This window comes from Akebia trifoliata, chromosome 1, assembly GCF_017979445.1.
Source record: "Akebia trifoliata isolate Shusen 1 chromosome 1, ASM1797944v1, whole genome shotgun sequence".
NCBI lineage: Eukaryota > Viridiplantae > Streptophyta > Magnoliopsida > Ranunculales > Lardizabalaceae > Akebia > Akebia trifoliata.
In genome coordinates, this window is record NC_141375.1 from 25,933,006 (window position 1) to 25,950,404 (window position 17,399).

The 17,399-nt window shown below is 35.5% G+C and overlaps 3 protein-coding genes across 4 annotated transcripts; 2 read left to right on the plus strand and 1 right to left on the minus strand.

Moving 5' to 3' along the window:
* The first annotated feature begins 3,277 nt into the window (after positions 1 to 3,277).
* On the plus strand, positions 3,278 to 9,103 carry LOC147411258 (uncharacterized). Of its 2 annotated transcripts, none has more exons than XR_015179518.1 (5): positions 3,278 to 3,574; positions 6,545 to 6,619; positions 6,863 to 6,963; positions 7,051 to 7,097; positions 8,529 to 9,103. XR_015179518.1 is itself a non-coding variant. In XM_086446578.1 (5 exons), the coding sequence occupies exons 1-3, from the start codon at positions 5,746 to 5,748 to the stop codon at positions 6,872 to 6,874; spliced, it is 726 nt and encodes a 241-aa protein (XP_086302704.1). In that variant the 5' UTR covers positions 3,581 to 5,745; the 3' UTR covers positions 6,875 to 6,963; positions 7,051 to 7,097; positions 8,529 to 9,103. The 2 variants fall into 2 exon arrangements, 1 of the variants encoding a protein (XP_086302704.1); XM_086446578.1 differs by lacking the exon at positions 3,278 to 3,574 and adding an exon at positions 3,581 to 6,384.
* A 1,976-nt stretch (positions 9,104 to 11,079) lies between these two features.
* EMB3113 (Ribosomal protein S5 family protein) lies at positions 11,080 to 15,375 on the plus strand. Its single transcript, XM_086446590.1, has 2 exons — positions 11,080 to 11,858; positions 14,973 to 15,375. Exons 1-2 carry the CDS (start codon positions 11,185 to 11,187, stop codon positions 15,220 to 15,222), a joined length of 924 nt encoding a protein of 307 aa, XP_086302716.1. The 5' UTR covers positions 11,080 to 11,184; the 3' UTR covers positions 15,223 to 15,375.
* Positions 15,376 to 15,853: 478 nt separating this feature from the next.
* LOC147411260 (Leucine-rich repeat (LRR) family protein) lies at positions 15,854 to 17,221 on the minus strand. Its single transcript, XM_086446585.1, has one exon. It carries the CDS (start codon positions 17,185 to 17,187, stop codon positions 15,985 to 15,987), a length of 1,203 nt encoding a protein of 400 aa, XP_086302711.1. The 5' UTR covers positions 17,188 to 17,221; the 3' UTR covers positions 15,854 to 15,984.
* Positions 17,222 to 17,399: the final 178 nt, after the last annotated feature.

Below are 17,399 nucleotides of genomic sequence, written 5' to 3' on the forward strand. Positions count from 1 at the left end.
AAGTATTTAAGTATTTTAAATTATATATATATATATATATATATATATATATATATATATAGGGTTCCCGTTCACCACCCTACGCTTAACCAAACGAGTTTTGTCTTACATGGGTTAGAAGTTTTGGAATAGGCTGATTTTTGGTGAGGATGATTTCTATGGTGAGGAGATCATCCTCGTAAAAAATCAGCCCATTTCAAAACTTCTAACCCCATAAAAAATGGTTTACAAAAAATGGACGGTCCATGATTTTTCAACTTGTAAACATGGGGTTAGAAATATCGGAATGGACTGATTTTTGGTGAGAATGATCTCCTCACCATAGAGATCATCCTCACCAAAAATCAGCCCATTCCAAAACTTCTAACCCATGTAGGACAAAACACGTTTGGTAAAACGTAGGGTGTTGAATATTTCCCATATATATATATAGGGAAATGTTCAGCACCCTAAGTTTTACCACACACTTTAACAAACGTTTTTTGTCCTACATGGGTTAGAAGTTTTGGAATGAGTTGATTTTTGGTGAGGATGATCTCTATGATTAAAAGATCATCCTCCCCAAAAATCAGCCCATTCCGAAATGTTTAGCCCCATGTTTACACGTTGAAAAATCGTGGACCGTCCATTTTTTGTAAATCAATTTTGATGGGGTTAGAAGTTTTGGAATGAGCTGATTTTTGATGAGGATGATCTCCTCACCATAGAGATCATCCTCACCAAAAATCAGCCCATTCCGAAACTTCTAACCCATGTAGGACAAAACGCATTTGTTAAAGTGTGTGGTAAAACTTAGGGTGCCGAACGGGACCCATATATATATATATATATATATATAGGGTCCCGTTCGGCACCCATATATATATATGGGTCCCGTTCGGCACCCTAAGTTTTACCACACACTTTAACAAACACGTTTTGTCCTACATGGGTTAGAAGTTTCGGAATGGGCTGATTTTTGGTGAGGATGATCTCTATGCTGAGGAGATCATCCTCATCAAAAATCAGCTCATTCCAAAACTTCTAACCCCATCAAAATTGATTTATAAAAAATGGACGGTCCACGATTTTTCAATTTGTAAATATGGGGCTAAACATTTCGGAATGGGCTGATTTTTGGGGAGGATGATCTTCTAATCATAGAGATCATCCTCACCAAAAATCAGCCCATTCCAAAACTTCTAACCCATGTAGGACAAAAAACGTTTGTTAAAGTGTGTGGTAAAACTTAGGGTGCTGAACATTTCCCATATATATATATATATACAAAGGGTCCGTTCAATGGCCAACAGTTTGGCAAACACTTTTTCAAAACATGGGTTAGAAGTCTTGGAATGGACTGATTTTTTGTGAGGATGATCTCTATGGTGAGGAGATCATCCTCACCAAAAATCACCTCATTCCAAAACTTCTAGCCCCAGTTTACAAGTTGAAAAATCGTGAACCGTCCATTTTTTGTAAACCATTTTTGATGGGGTTAGAAGTTTTGGAATGGGCTGATTTTTGATGATGATGATCTCCTCACCGTAGAGATCATTCTCACCAAAAATCAGCCCATTCCAAGACCTCTAACCCATGTTTTGAAAAATGTGTTTGCCAAAATGTTTGCCAAACTGTTGGCCATTGAACGCTACCCATATATAAATAGTTAGGCAATCAATGCTAACATAATAAATGTATTTATTAATGATATAATAAATGTATTTATTATGTAAAAGATTATTACATCTTTATCTTTTTCACTAGAAGACAAAACAAAAATGTATATTAGTAAAACAAAGTGTTGAATAATGCTAATGTTCCTGTGAGTATTAGATGTTAGCATTCTCTATTAGTAAAATAATTTAAATTTTAAATATGAAGAATGAAAAAAATATTTGGTTTGCCGAGCCAAATTGGTGGATTTATCAAATCTGTCAAAATTTGGTGGATTCATGGTTCTCTTGATTTTATAAGTCTAGTATGACGAACTGGTTCACTTTGTATCGGTTCGTGGTTTGGACTAACATAGGTTTGTAAAGCAAGAGGATGATGGTTGCACCTTTCTGATCCATTCATTTAACTGACCCTTCAATGCCTGCTTATACTGTGTCCTGATGTACAGGTGTGTCTTGATTTACAGGTTTGGGTTTGGCTTTCAAAAAAAGTTTAAATAGCTCAACTTGGCTTTTAGTACAATTCACATGTAGGCATGCGGCTCATTGCTTTTCTCTAGACACTAATTTTAAGATTTTTCCAATCGAGTGTCACATGGATGAAGAACACAAAATTTTAATATCTTTGAAGAAAATTTAAAACTCTTTTTCATCATTTGATTTGAATTTTAAATTTCAAAGTTCAGTGGTTATCCATTTTCACAATGTTTGATTTAGCAAAAGAGTTTTTTTCGAAACATAATTTAGATCATGAATCCTAGAGGGTGGAGGTATCATTTGGCCCACTTGACCAATAATAAAGACCTTGGTTAGGTTCTACATGGTCCTTCCATCCATGTTATCTTTTTCCTAATGTGCACATTTCTTGATGATGTATTTAATCAAAGGGTGCTTATTCGATAATTGCTATTTAGCACTTTCACAAAAATCGTCTTACATTTTTGAGAAATTTTCATTACATTCAAGATGGCCAACAATTCTTCATGTAATGCTAGAAAGTTTATTTTATTTATTTATCAAATACTAACGTAATAGATCAATTCAACTTTTTTATGTTTCTGCTCTCGCTCGTATCCCTCTTCAAACGATGCTATTTAGAAATGCCTATCTTGCAATTTTAGAATTTTGCCACTTCACTTGGACTTTGTTTGGTAACACTTCTGAAGTCTAGAAACATTTGAAACCTGGAAACTAGAAATCAAATTTCAGAAGTTTCATCCAATATCTTTCCATCGCTAATTCAAAATTTTTGAATTTTGATTCTGGAGTCTAAAATCTGAAACAAAACAAATGGAAATAAAACTTATAAAGTCTGAATTTTAAAGGTTGACCACCTCTATTCAAAAGTGTTATTAAACACACACTTAGGTAAAGTAAAAAAAAATTGGTACAATTTTTTTACCCTACATCATTTTTTTCGACTCCTCTTATACATCTCATCAATGGACGCTAGTCAGTAATGCCCGTCTAGTATTTCTAGAACATTCATCGAATATTTTTAAAATTTTCAGTTACACTCAAGACAGTTGTGGCCAACTCTTCATGACGGTTGTCAGCAACTCTTCATGCACATTGGCACGTGTATCAATTACTCTCACTATCTCCGCTATAAATAAATGCATCGTTTCCATCGTCTTACCATGAAAGATTAGCTTAGGTTATTAGAGAAGCTTGTAATAGAGTAAACCATCTTCGTTCTCATTATTTTGCATCTCCATGATCGACCATATACCTCAATCGGTTTACAAACCGTATCACAATTACTTCTCAAAGCTCGAACCTATCGGTCATAGGCTCGAGCCCATGAGGTCACAAATCCGATCCCAATATGGTCACCTTACCTAGCCTTTTACGGGCTCCTCCCTTGCTTCAAGGGAGCTTGATAGTTCGCTGGTGGAATTCTTTGAAACCTTCAAATGGTAAACTTTTTTCTCTACCATGGCTTGGATCTCTATTTCATTCATACAATTCAAAGCTTCATCTTCTTAGAATATATATAGTAAGGTTTATGTGTGACTTACTCTGCTTCAATTAAGTTGCATGCATAAGTGTCCCGATATAAATTTTTCTTTCCTCTTCAATATGATTCTTATGTTGTTGTGTCTATGAGAATTAATCACTTTTACAGGTTGCCTTTGAATATATTTAGATTTAATATTTGCGAATGCAAGCAAATCGACACATCTAATCAATTTTGTGTTGTTTAAGTATCTTTTGATTATTTTGTAGGTTCTGTTTTCATATTTTTATCTGTGATTGAATTTAATAATACATGCAAAGTCATATTTTTGTGTTAATGTTGATCCCCATTATCTTTGAATTATCATTAGAGTCCCCAATCTACAATTATATTTGGAGATTAGTTCGATCACACATGCATCAAAGCTTTATTTATTAGCAATTTACCTTTGAACCTAGTCAACTTGATATAGGTGAACTCTTTTCATTTAAACCACCTAAGGGTAGGTCAGATAGTCAAGACCATGTCTCAGGAAGCGGAGCTCTTGAGTTCGAATCCCCCCTTAACAGCCACCTTAAGGGATTTATCCTAGAAATTACCTAGGTTGTATGAGATGAGAGTTATGTATGTGTCCTAAGGATTAGTTGGTTGTTCTAAGAGGCTTGGATACCTAGATTTTCTTTAAAAAAAAAAAAGAGTATGGTGCATTTGGGATTATAGCTGTCAATTAGGCCTAACCACCCGCAAACCTAGCCCAGTCCATCCAAGAAAATCAGGGCAAGGTCATAGACGCATTAAATTTGGGTTTGATTAGGACTTTCTAGTAGTCAACCCAACCCAACCCTTAGTTATTAATTTATTAAGTTAGGAATTTTTTGCAAGGCTTTGTCATCATGATCCAATAAGTTTGGGTTTTGATAGTGTTTTTGGATTCTAATAAGGACCCAATCCGATAAGGTTTTGATCCAATATCTTATTGTATTGGATCTAGATCAGTCAAGTCTCGATTCAATAAGTATCTGATCTGATAATATGTTAGAAACTACAAAAATTATATCATATGTATTTCTTGGGATATATGAAGTTTTCTAGATTTTGCATATAAAATCTGATTTAGTTCAGTCTGATTGTTCATGAATTGGATCTGGTTCTTTATATTGAGTTCTAATTTAAAAAAAAACCGATCTGATAAGGGTCCAATATGATACTCATCGGATCAGATCCAATCCGATCCTTAATGTATTGGTATCAAATCAACACCGATTCGTTCCAGACCGATCCATTGATTTAGGTAATTTGTTAAGGATGAAGAAAAAACAACATTTTTTCAATAGAACATGGTCAACATGAGTCAAAATTATGTATGACAACATCTGACGAACAACATCAAACATATGACTGAGATGGAAGGAAAAACACTTGTTTCCTAGAGATTAAAAAAAAAAAAAAGATTCTTTTACTTATTAACCATATTTTATTACAAGGGATAGAAGTCATAGGTCAAGGGAGGAAACTCTAATTTTTGTTGATGTTGTATTAATTAATTAAAAAGTGAAGGTAAGGAAAAAAAAAACCATACACATGAGGATGAGCGTCGTGGTTTGCATCTGAGTTACTCTTACATGCACATCGTTACTCGTGAGAGAGAGAGAGATGGGGATGCAAGGATGTATGGATATATGGTGATAATGATGTATGAATGGACATGCATGGTGATCCGTGCAAGCTTCGTCTCCATCTCTGCCACATTTAAACCAGAGAGGCGCCAAGTTTCAAGCATCTCTGTCCCTAATGGTCTGATGTGTATCCCCAGACCACCAACTTCCCACCATCTGTCATCTATCCTCTCTCTTCAAACTTCAAATTAAAATCAAAACAACGCCTCTTCAACTCCTCTCTCTCTCTCAGAACCTCCTCTTCCGTTTCAGTCCTCACCAACCCCTCTGAACTTCTTGACGCGTTTCTCTTATCTTCTCACCACCTGCCCTCAATTCACAGGAAGATACTCTTATCCTTCATCATAACCTACCGTCATCTCTCTCTCTCTCTCTCTACTTCAATACATACAATCACTCCCTTTTGATTGTAACAGTAGCATTTCTCTCTTGTGTTCTTCATCTACTACTACTCATGGAGTCTAAGAACATCTCCCAACCTTATAGAATCTCTACTTCAAGTACTATTACTACTACTACGCTCTATCAAGAAAAGAAGAATTTCCAAATGGGTCCTCCTCCTTTTTCTTCTCCTTCAGATCATCAAATCTTCACTCCAGATTCCCAAAACTTTACATCAATTCCTCCTCATCATTATCAACTACTACATCACCAATCAAATCGATCTGATGAGTTTTACCCACGTGTGATCTCTCCAGGTTTTGTTTATCCATCTATGTTTCCACCCTTTCCTTTGATGATTGATCAAAACAGAGCTGATCATCATATATTGCCCACTTCTTTAATGGGTGGTTTCTTTGATGGGGTTTTCCCCAATAAACAAATTGATCAAAATCAAATGCAGAGTTCTCCAACAGTTGTACCTGAGCTTCATCTGCCAGAGCAATGGGATTCATCCATATCAAAGGCTGCAAGAAGCAAGAGAAGGATGGCTAGACAGATAAGCTCAAACCATACTTCTATGCTTGGTAACTTGTTTAGTAGTATTACCTCCTCATCTGGTCGACCAAGGAGGAAGAGACCTAGTTCATCTTCTACTGCAATTCCCAACAATAATAAAGACTTCTACACGTTTATAACTCCTGATAACAAAGTGGGTTTGGCTTGAATCTTAAAACTCTGAATTGGGTTTCTGTTAATCTTTACTTATTTCTTAGTTTCCGAAGTTGAGAATTTGTTCAATAATGTCTTTTTTTCTCTCTCTCTCTCCTTCTGTGTGTCTTTTTCAATACTAACAATTGGGTTTGTAACAGCAACTCAAATTCATACTGCAGAAGGAATTAAAACACAGCGATGTCAGCTCCCTTGGTAAGATTGTCCTCCCAAAGGTGAGTTCTACTACATACCATCATACCATCTTTCTTCTTCTAAGATTTTTTTTTTTTATCCTTTTAGAAAGAAACCAAATTATAAATCTTTTAATTGAGAAGAGGCCCTAATCTACTGTACATATCAAACAAATTAAATTTGGGGTAAAAAAATAAAAATAAAAACTTTATTATAAGGCTTGCCATGTCCTCTACTTAGATAGTTGTTTGTGACAATTTTTAATTAATTTATGAAAATGACAGAAAGATTCTTAGGCAAAACTTCCATGCCTCAAAGTAAAGGAGGGAATCCAAATTATAGTAAGGGAGGTTGAACTTCCAAGGCTGTGGTGCATGAGGTACAGGTAGGTATTCTTTATGGATTTTGTAATTAGTACTAAGTAGAGTTTTACCCATTAAAATTAAATATGTGTTTGTTAAATTAATCTCAGGTTTTGGCCAAACAATAAAAGCAGAATGTATGTACTAGAGAATACAGGTACAACCCACTACTTTAATTTTTCTATAACTGAAATTTTACTTTCAGATTTAAATAAATATCTTATTTGTGCTAAAACCCATTTGTTTAATTCAATTCGAAGTCTTAATTACAATTCAAATCCCTTATTTAGGATCTATTTATAGTTCTAAAAAATAAATATGAACATCTCTTTCTCTCTTTGTGTTAAGAGATTTTATTAGGCAGAATGAGCTTAAAAGAGGAGATTTAATAATGTTGCACAAAGATGATGAAGAAAGCTTGTGAGTTTTCTTCCTCTCCACATTCTTTGGATTTACATTTTTAATCTCCCTTTTTAAGAATTAAAACTAAACTTAATTGAGAGAAAGAAAAAAAATGGTGATTGTAGCTTAATGACAATACTGCCCTTAACCTTGTTGATAAATGACGAACGTTGGAAAGGTAGAGAAAATGACAAAAGGTGGTAACAAAAGGACAAAATAGCAGAAGTTGGTGGTACACGTAGGAGATGAATATCTGGACATGGAATTGTAATTTATTACAAATCAGTTTAAAGCACGTGTGATGGACGAGCAGTGCAGCTTACCTGGCTGTAACGGCTTACCATCAAATTTTATGTACATTTGGTGGGCTTAAATAAATTGTTTTCCTTGTGAGCCTGGCCCATGGTTTTAAAAAGCACACAAATTCATGAGGTCACTGGGCCTGGAAGAGTGCCAAGTGGCATTTTTAGGGGGGTTGGATTATTAAACCATTCGATCTACGGTTATACATGAACTGGATCAGACTAATGGGCACCCATGATGGATTCTGATAAGGACCCTGATCCGATAAGAATCTGATTCCAAAACATATTGACTCGGTTTCGGATCAACCATATCCAAATCCAAGAGGACATGATAATAACACGTGAGAAAATATATAAATTATATTATATATTTTATTTAAATATGTGAAATATATATAAAGTTTGGGACACACAGACTCATAAAAAAATACAAAATTCAACTTGAATAAAACACATATCATTAGTATACATCACGTATCTCTAAAATATATCCCATCCATTAGATTTCTTCTTGTTTCTTTATGCATCTTTTTTTCTTAAGTGTGTATATATATCAAATCAGATTTGATATGATCTGGATCTGGTCTGATTGTCGTTTGATCAGATTTAGATCCTAATATTGGGATCCAAAACCATATGGTCCCGTTATGAGATTGGTTTTGTAAACAATCCAATTATCTGATCAGTTTGGTTTGAAATTGACTCTGACCCGATCCATTGATATTCCTAGGCCCCATACATAAATTATCCAAACTTGCACAAGTAGCCTATGTTTGATTGGGCTAGTGTTTGGGCTTAAATTGTTGAAACATGGGGCCCTAGGTCCTTATAATACCATTCTCATTATTCATGCATTGAAATTCCTTGTTAAACGAAAACAGTACATCTCCTGTAAGAAAGGCCAAGCAAGCATCAAGTGTACCACTTGAGGAGGAAGAAAGTGAGAGGCAGGTGAACACATCCTCGCCTTCATCTTCAGGGAAGAAGTTCAACGAAACTGTAACCGATGAAGGAACGTTAATTAATCAACAAGCGATGAAGGCCTTTCATGGCGCTTCTTCAACAACCCAATTAAAAATGGGTTCAGTAGATCATGAAGTATCATGTATTAAGGATGTACTAAAGGAGGGAGATTCTCTACAACTTGAAGATTCATTCTTCTTCAACATCGATAGATGTGACTTCGGCAAGCTTGAAAGGTTTCAAGACTTCGATGACTGTGACCTTTCTCTGTACGACGATATCGCGAAGGATTTCAATGGGGATGGGAATGCTAATTAAGGGTGGCAATAATGTTGTGGTGCTCAAATGAGTTTCATTATCTCAGATTTTGATTTTTTTTTTTCTTTTTGAGATATTATTGATATTTTTTATTCAATGTTTTTGGAATGTAAAAAAAAACTTTGAAATCTCTCAAGTGCGCATAATAAGTAAAACAATTTTATTTTTATTGAAATCTTTCTCCATCTCTCTCAATCAATGTTTTTTAAGACCAGACAGATAGGACTTTCAATGGGCCAGGCAGAAATACAGGCTGGAACTAAATTAATCAGATCTCAAAATCCTAGCCGAGCCTGGGCTGGCAAACAATCATTGGGCCTACATTAATGGATTCCGTAAATTTTCATATTTAAAAATAACAATATAGGTATATTATTATAAATAATATTAGGGTCGGTTTGATTAACAAAATATATATATTAAGGTCGGATTCAGTGACTCATTAGAAAAGAATATAATCCCAACCATGTTTGGAGATTAATATGTATCTCAAAAACACATATCTCAGAGATACTTATCCCAAGGATAAATATTTACTATAGGGTTTTATGTTTAAATGGTTGGGATCATGGTTCTATTAGGCTACACCCTTCATTTCTTCTTCAAAAACCCATTATATATCTTCGACCCTTCGTTTATATTCAAAAGTCTTTAGGATAAGACTTTGATGATGATCGGGGATTTTTTTTTCTTTTTTTCTTCTACAAGTTTTAAAGATGAAAAAATGGAGTTGATGTTAAGGGTATTTGGGTTACTTTACATTAATCTAATGAAAGTGGATATGATCGCATTTTCAATATCAAAAGACATGACTCGGGAGTCTAGGTAGCGGAGGGAGGAAAAAGATTCATTTAATGGATCCCATGTCCTTGAGATATGTTTTTGATGACAATGATAATACTAACCTCTCATAAATATTCACATTAAATAGATATTTGATCAATTTGAAAATGTTTCTCAAACATACACTAAAATCAGGAGAGATGCGTCTAATTTATCAAAAACTAGGAAGAAATTAAAAGGAGTTTTGATAATCTAACTCACTTTTTTGTACGTTCTTTGTAAACTCTCTTCATAGAACTATATAAGACCCTAAAGATCTGTCCTTGTATGTCCCTGAAGCAAAGGATCTATGATTTTGTGAAGAGAGCATATAAAAAAGTGAGTCAAATTTCACAACTCTTTAAAATATTATTTGAAAATTCATTTGAGATCGAGATAACTATTTCAGAGGCCACTAGGTGCAATGTGAATAGTCCATCAAATTAACTGCACTACTTTCAAAGTATCAAAGTTAATAATAATTATTTTTGGGTTAAAAAATAAGTATTTAGTATCTAATAATATGTATACATAAGTATGATTTAGCCTATTCAAATTCTCTTATAAAAAGGCAAAAATATAGTTATTTTAATATAGAGATAATATACCCTTCTAAAATAGGATAAAAACAGAGAGTTGCTATTGGAATCTCAACTTTTACTTATTATCCCCCAATTAAAAAAAAAGTAAAAATAAATCAATGATTGTGAAATAGTAGAAATTGAGGTGCCCATAGCAAGTCTTTCTCTTTTTTTTTTTTTTTTTTGAGGGGGGGGGGGGGGGGGGGGTTTAAATTAATACCAACTCCAACGCACTTGGGCTCTACATCCTCTTCCAACTACCATTTTGGAGAGTCAGAGGACCTTGAAGGGACTCCATTGCACTTTACATTTGATTCTCTATTTTTAAAATATTTTATAAATAAATTTTTTCGATTGACAAATGAAGAGAGTGAGATTCTTGAGTGATTAATAAAGATAACAGTTGATAGTAGATTAATGGTGAGTCATTTTTTATTATATTGTTGGAGTGCATACCTCTTAAATATTCAAAATGACTCTCTATAATAAAATGATTAATGATTATATGAGTCTTGTTGGAGTTGCTATTAAGATTTTATAATTGTAAACAACTGACTAAATTTGTTTAAATGTGTTGTAATTGTTTGTGATGTCATTAAGGTAATAACTTGAACAATAATTTTATAATGTTTGAATGATGTGTTTTAATCTTTAATGAGGGTGTGATAATAAGAAATTGAGGGTGTGTAATAAGTAAAAGTTGGAGTGCTTCTCTACAATAATAATAAATAAATAAACCCAACTTTCAATCTTTTGAGATAAGCTTCCAAAGTCCAAACTACAGACTTCACTGAAAGAAGGGAATATTGGTATTGGACTGAGGCCATTTGCTTTCTCTCCCTGTTTCCCTTCAATGGCTGTCTCCGCAACTACTCTCTCCTCCTTATTTTCCTCTCTCTCCATCCATAAATCTCACCCTCCCACCTTCTTCAAATTACCCCCAACTTTCTCCTTCTCAAACACCAAAACCCTCAGAACCACACCTTCTTCTTCCCTCTCCTTCTCCTTCTCCTCCAAAGTCAAATCCAATGACATCGAAACCACATTCTTCGAAGAACTAAACCCAGAAGACGACATCACCTTCGATCCTCCCACCCCTCCAGAAGATTACATCCCTCCTCCATCCTTCGACGAGGGTCCACCCGAGACCGAAGACGAAATCGCAGCCGCTTACGAGGAACTTTACGGTCCTGCGTATAGTGGGGTGAGTGTCCTCGGTAACGATATAAATGTAATGGATGGTAAAATGAAGAAGAAGACTGGGTTTGGTACGAAAACGAAGAAAGAGAAGGTTAGGGATGGGTTTGAAGAAAGGGTAGTGCAAGTGAGGAGAGTTACTAAGGTGGTTAAGGGTGGGAAACAATTGCATTTCAGGGCTGTTGTCGTCGTGGGCGATAAGCAGGGACAGGTTGGTGTTGGCGTTGGGAAGGCTAAGGAGGTTATTGCAGCGGTTCAGAAGTCCGCAACAAATGCTAGGAGGAATATTATTACTGTGCCCATGACTAAGTACTCGACGTTTCCTCATAGGTAATTAGTTCTTGTTGTTTTGTTTGAATTGTGAATTTTGGAATGGTGTAGGGATTAATGGTTGAATTTGAAAATTTAGTGGGGAACAATAGAAATTGAATTACAATTTGACCCTTTTTTAAAACCAACACGACGCCTAGTTAACTATGTTTGATTGCATTATGAATCTAGTCTAATTTGAGTTTACTCGAATTGTGATGATTGGGCAAGTTCAATAATGTGAGAATTTGTGAAGTTTTTGTTTTCTGAATTAATTTAAGTGAATTGAAAATGTCGTTATGGCATTACGGGGAAGGTGTAGCTTGTTAAGTTGTTAAGGTTTGTGAGTGTTAATAGCATGACTTGGTTTGAAAACCTGCCTTAATCCACTAACTGGGGTAGTAACTGGTTTTGATAGACAAGCAAAAACATTTAAAGAAAAGAAAAGGCAAAAAAAAAATCGACAAACTCAATGACACATCGACTCCCATCTAAAAATGGAAGTCCCCAAAGAAGACACCTCTAAACTCTTTGTAGGCATTAGACCAAAAAAATATGAACTCATAATAGAAATGAAGACTGCTTGAAGTGAGTGCTCCGAACCTTCAAAAGCTTGACAATTCATTTCCTTCCAAATACCCAACACATGACACAACAGGTCAAACCTCACAGGCTCCTCTTCTTCATATTCAAGGCTGAAGGCGAAGATTGTTAACCTATAAAAGAGGGAAGACACAGAGGAAGGGAGGCAACAATAGAAGTTGAACTAAGAGATGAAATAAAACCAAATTGCATGGGGAAAATCGCAGTGGATAAGAAGACTAACGCTGTGTTTGGATTGAGAGAAATGGAGAGAAGAGAAAATAAATTAGTTTCTCTCCATTTCTCTTGTTTGGATTTTTAAGTGGGGAGAGAAGAGGAGAGAAAAAAAGGTGAATTTTCTTTCTCTCCAAAAGTGGAGAGAAATGGAGAGAAACCATTTTAAAATATTTTATAATGCCAACTCTGCCCCTAAATCTCTTTTAAGATATTTTAAAATTCCAAAGTTGTTCCAAGTTCTCTCCTGTCAATCCAAACATGGTGAAGAGAAATTGATTTTCTCTTCTCTTCTCTTCTGTTAATGAGTTTCTCTTCTCTCAATCCAAACACAAGAGATTCTCTAAGAACACAAATATCAATTGTGATACTTTACCCAAATGAAGAAGGCACAACTGGTTTAATAAGTCAACAATTGGTATCCTATTTGCACATTTCTACTACAGCACTGGCACAAAGGAAGTTGTTGATACATCCTTTAGATCATAGTTTGTGGATGGGCAAGAAATTTGTTTTTCTTTTGATGGATAGATCTTCCCAAGCCATCAGTGATGTGATAGTGTTGTTGGTTTTTTAACACCAATATGACATCGAACTTTATTGACATAAATACTTCAGCCAACTTGTTACTTTTTCTTTGCCATTTCTTCACTTTAAGCCTTTTTTTAATGGATGTTTTTGGACTATTGACCAAAAAGATTGGGTTGCTAGACTCGTTCCCTTTTTGCTCTAGTGATAATCGCTGGAAGCTTGTAGTGTTTTCTTATAGTTTGATTTTGATGCCTCAACGTATCAAAGCCTTATCCTAAAAAATTGGGGTCAGCTGAGCAGATAATGTTCCTTAATTGACTTTTGTCTATAACCTTTTTTTTTTAAAAATAATTCAAGTATATTTGTATCCATTTTTACTATAACAATTCCATGTCCTATTTGGTCCTTTACTCTTACTCTTTTAGAACCTTGAACATGCATGTTCTTTCCGCTCAAGGCTATTATTGGTCTTCATTTCATCTCAATTGACTTTCCATTAGTTTATCATCTATTGGTTTACTCTTATATTTTCACAATTGCGTTTTTTTATGTTTTTATTTTTCTTTGTATTTTCACCATCCATCTTACCATCCTCATTTCTAATATGCCAAATCTTTTAACATGTTTTTTTGATTTTCCAACATACAACTCCATAAAGTTGGTCCTAGTGTTGTATTATAGAAGTTTTCATTTAGTTTGAATAGTGTGTGTTCACATAGCACTCCATAAGCACACCTTCACTTTAACCACTCATATCAAATTCTGTGGACGCATCATTTCAATCTCTCAAACTTATGAATAATAGAACCAAGTGAATAAATTGGCTTCTTTGGGTTATTTATTAGCCGGATCTCTCTAAGTGTGTCATCATTACTAAATTTGTAGTCCATATACTAGTCGTAGTCCTACTTACTCTAAAGCCCTTGGACTCCAAAGTAGTTGTTGTGTTTTATTTTTGCGATGACTACCTGTCTAGTATTCACTTTAGACTTATTTCCTTCCAAACACCCACTAAATTAGTTCGATACTTACTCTGTCACACGTTCTCATTGTGTCAAGAAAATCCATGTAGAGATTCTTCATATTTTCTTTGAACTTCTTCACTGTTTTTCTAAAATATTGTCTTGATGGTTGGCCTCTCTAGCATAAAACCAAATTGGTTATTTGCTATCTTTATTTTTTTATCTTTATCTTTGCTCTGTCCCTCTTTCTCATAATTCTATGGGGCTATTCAAAAGTTTGATGCCCTATAGTTAGAGTTGCTTTGTACATCTCCTTTGTTTTTGTATATAGACACTATAATACTTTTCTCTATTCATGTAACATCCTTTTAATTTTCAAGATATTGTTGAATAACTTAGCTAGCCGGGACAATTCAATAATTCGTTCCCGTGCATTTTCTAACTTCTATAAGAATACCACCTTATTCTAAACCCTTACCTGTCTTCTTCTTTGCTAGAAATATTCTCTCGTCTGATGCCCTAATTCTACGAAAGTATATGTGCTCTTGTTCTGCAGTTATATGAAGATTTTAGTTTTTATCAATACATAAGAGTTCAAGTGCGGCCTTACCGATCAGAGAAAAAAAGAGTTCAAGTACAAAAGCTCCTGTTTTTTTTCATTTGTTTTTCGTTTGACTTGATTAGTGCAGTTTCATGTGCTTTTGAAAACTTTGATAATAAAGAAATTTGTAGCTCTCTTTCAATTTTTCACTAGATTCTATTTTAGGTTATATGATATTAAATATTTTTCATCTGCCTTTAAATATTTCATGTAAATGGATTTCAGAGCTGATGGAGATTATGGGGCAGCAAAGGTGATGCTGAGACCTGCTTCACCCGGTAGTGGTGTAATTGCTGGGGGTTCCGTGAGGATCGTTCTAGAAATGGCAGGCGTTGAGAATGCTTTGGGAAAACAACTTGGCAGTAACAACGCTCTCAACAATGCCAGAGCGACAGTTGTAGCAGTCCAGAAAATGAGACAATTCCGTGACGTTGCTCGTGAGCGTGGTATCCCCATGGAAGAACTATGGAAGTGATGAGACATGCAAGAACCCCAATTCTTCAAGTTAGCTTTTTTAGAACAAAACTGTTTTGCGTGTATCTTTTCATGGTATGGAGTTGTAATTTGGTTCTTGTTTTCATTTGTATCCTTCTATAAATCAGTAAATGAAAATTCATCATTTCGAAAACACCAACTTAATTAACCTAAAATTCAAACACAAAATATCAGAAAATTATTCTATATATATATATATATATATAGAGAGAGAGAGAGAGAGAGAGAGAGAGAGAGAGAGAGAGCTCAAACAGCAAAGCAGAACTGAGCATGTGTTTACACAATTGCTACAAATAAGTTTGGATGATTAGTTTTCAATTTTTGACATTGAGCACACCAAGTTGTCTAAGAAATCGGTGTGTTCGATTAAACTGAATCTAGATTTAGCATTGCTGTCCTTATTGGATATTATGTTAGGTGTTTGTTCTTTGCTGTCATTTGGTAATATGATGGTCCCTAACTTATGTTTGGTGTTAGGTGGTGGTTGTTCGTTGCTGTCATTTGGTAATAATGCTTCATAGATTATGTTAGGTGTTCGATGTTTGGTTTTAGCTGTCGATAAAAAGATGAGAGATGAACATAAAAAAGAAGAAAAAAAGAGACATGAGCAATTTATACAAACTCCACAAGGCCTTCAGAATTTTCAACTTTCTTCCTCTTTGGTGCTTTATTAGGTGACATAAGAAGTACTGAACATGCATATTTCAAGTTATATTACAAACACACAAAAGCATCTATACATCTAAGAATGAATGGAAGGCAGAGATGACGGAGGAGTCGCACCACCACCTCCACCAACATGGGTGTCACCACAATGATAATCAAAGCAGTCGATTGGGTCCTTGTATGCTGCATCACACTCTTTTTTACTTCTCTGGAACCGTTTTTCAGGCAAACAGTTCCGACGATCATCATACACTATACCTTTGGATGTCAGATTCTGGCAAAGGCCTTCTTCCTCGCAGAAAAAATCGTAAGAATATGTGAAATTCGCCAAATTTGGTAAAGCACAGATCCCTTCAGGTACGGTCCCAGTCATCATGTTATGTGCCACATTGAGTTGCTCCAAATGAACCAATCCGGCAATACTATAAGGTATCGGTCCCACCAACTTGTTGAAGCTTACATCCAACACTCTCAGTTTATACAGAAAGCCCACCTCGGGCACCAAACACCCGGACAAGTTGGTGTTGATCAAGAGCAGCTCCTCCAAGCTATTTGCCAACTTGGAAATGCTGGGTGGAAGGCATCCGCCGAAGTTGTTATTAGCGAAAACCACCACAGATGCAGAACTACCTGATATGTTTGACGGGATCACTGAAGTCAAACGATTGTTATTGACAAATATCGCGTCGAGGTCTTTTGCAAAGAGTTCGGGAGGCAACGGTCCCTCAAACTCATTGTAACGGAGATCAAGGTACTTGAGGGAAGGAAGAGAGAGCACCACCGAGGGAAAGCGGCCTACAAACCTGTTATTGCTAAGGTCTAGCTCAAAAAGTAGAGTGAGGTTGGCTAAGGTTAGTGGGAGAATTCCACAGAAGCGGTTACTGTTGAGGTGAAGGAGAGCAAGGTCGGAGAGTAGGCCAATTTCATCGGGGATGACTCCAGCGATATCGGCATGGTTGAGGTCGATCCCAGCAACAACTTGGACGTGGGGATCATCAAGAGAAGGAGAACAATATATGCCCGAGTAGTTGCAAACAGAAGGGCCAACCCAGTTGGAGGTGTGGTTGCTGGGGTCAGAGTAGATGACTAGTTTCCATGCTTGGAGGGCAATATAAGCTTGATGGAGTCTTGGATTGGGATTGTGATGGTTGTGGTGGTGGTGCGGGTGATGAAGGGTGGTGAAGTTTTTGTGTTTGGATTTAGCTAGTAGTGTGTGGAATGAGGTAGTGAAGTGTAGTAATAGGAGGATTAAGGCAGTGAAGGAAGAATATGAGGCCATTGCTTTGTGGAATGGTTTTAGGGGGAGGTATGAGGGTTGAGTGTATTTGTAATGTGGAGATCTTCCTCCATCAAGTTTTTGAAATTTTTTTAGTCTTTTTGTCTAATCATTTGGTCTGTGTACATTAGGAAAAACTGATTATCATAGATAAGGACATTTAGATATAAAAAAGGTTGTCTCTACCAGGACGATATCAGTGACTATCATGGACA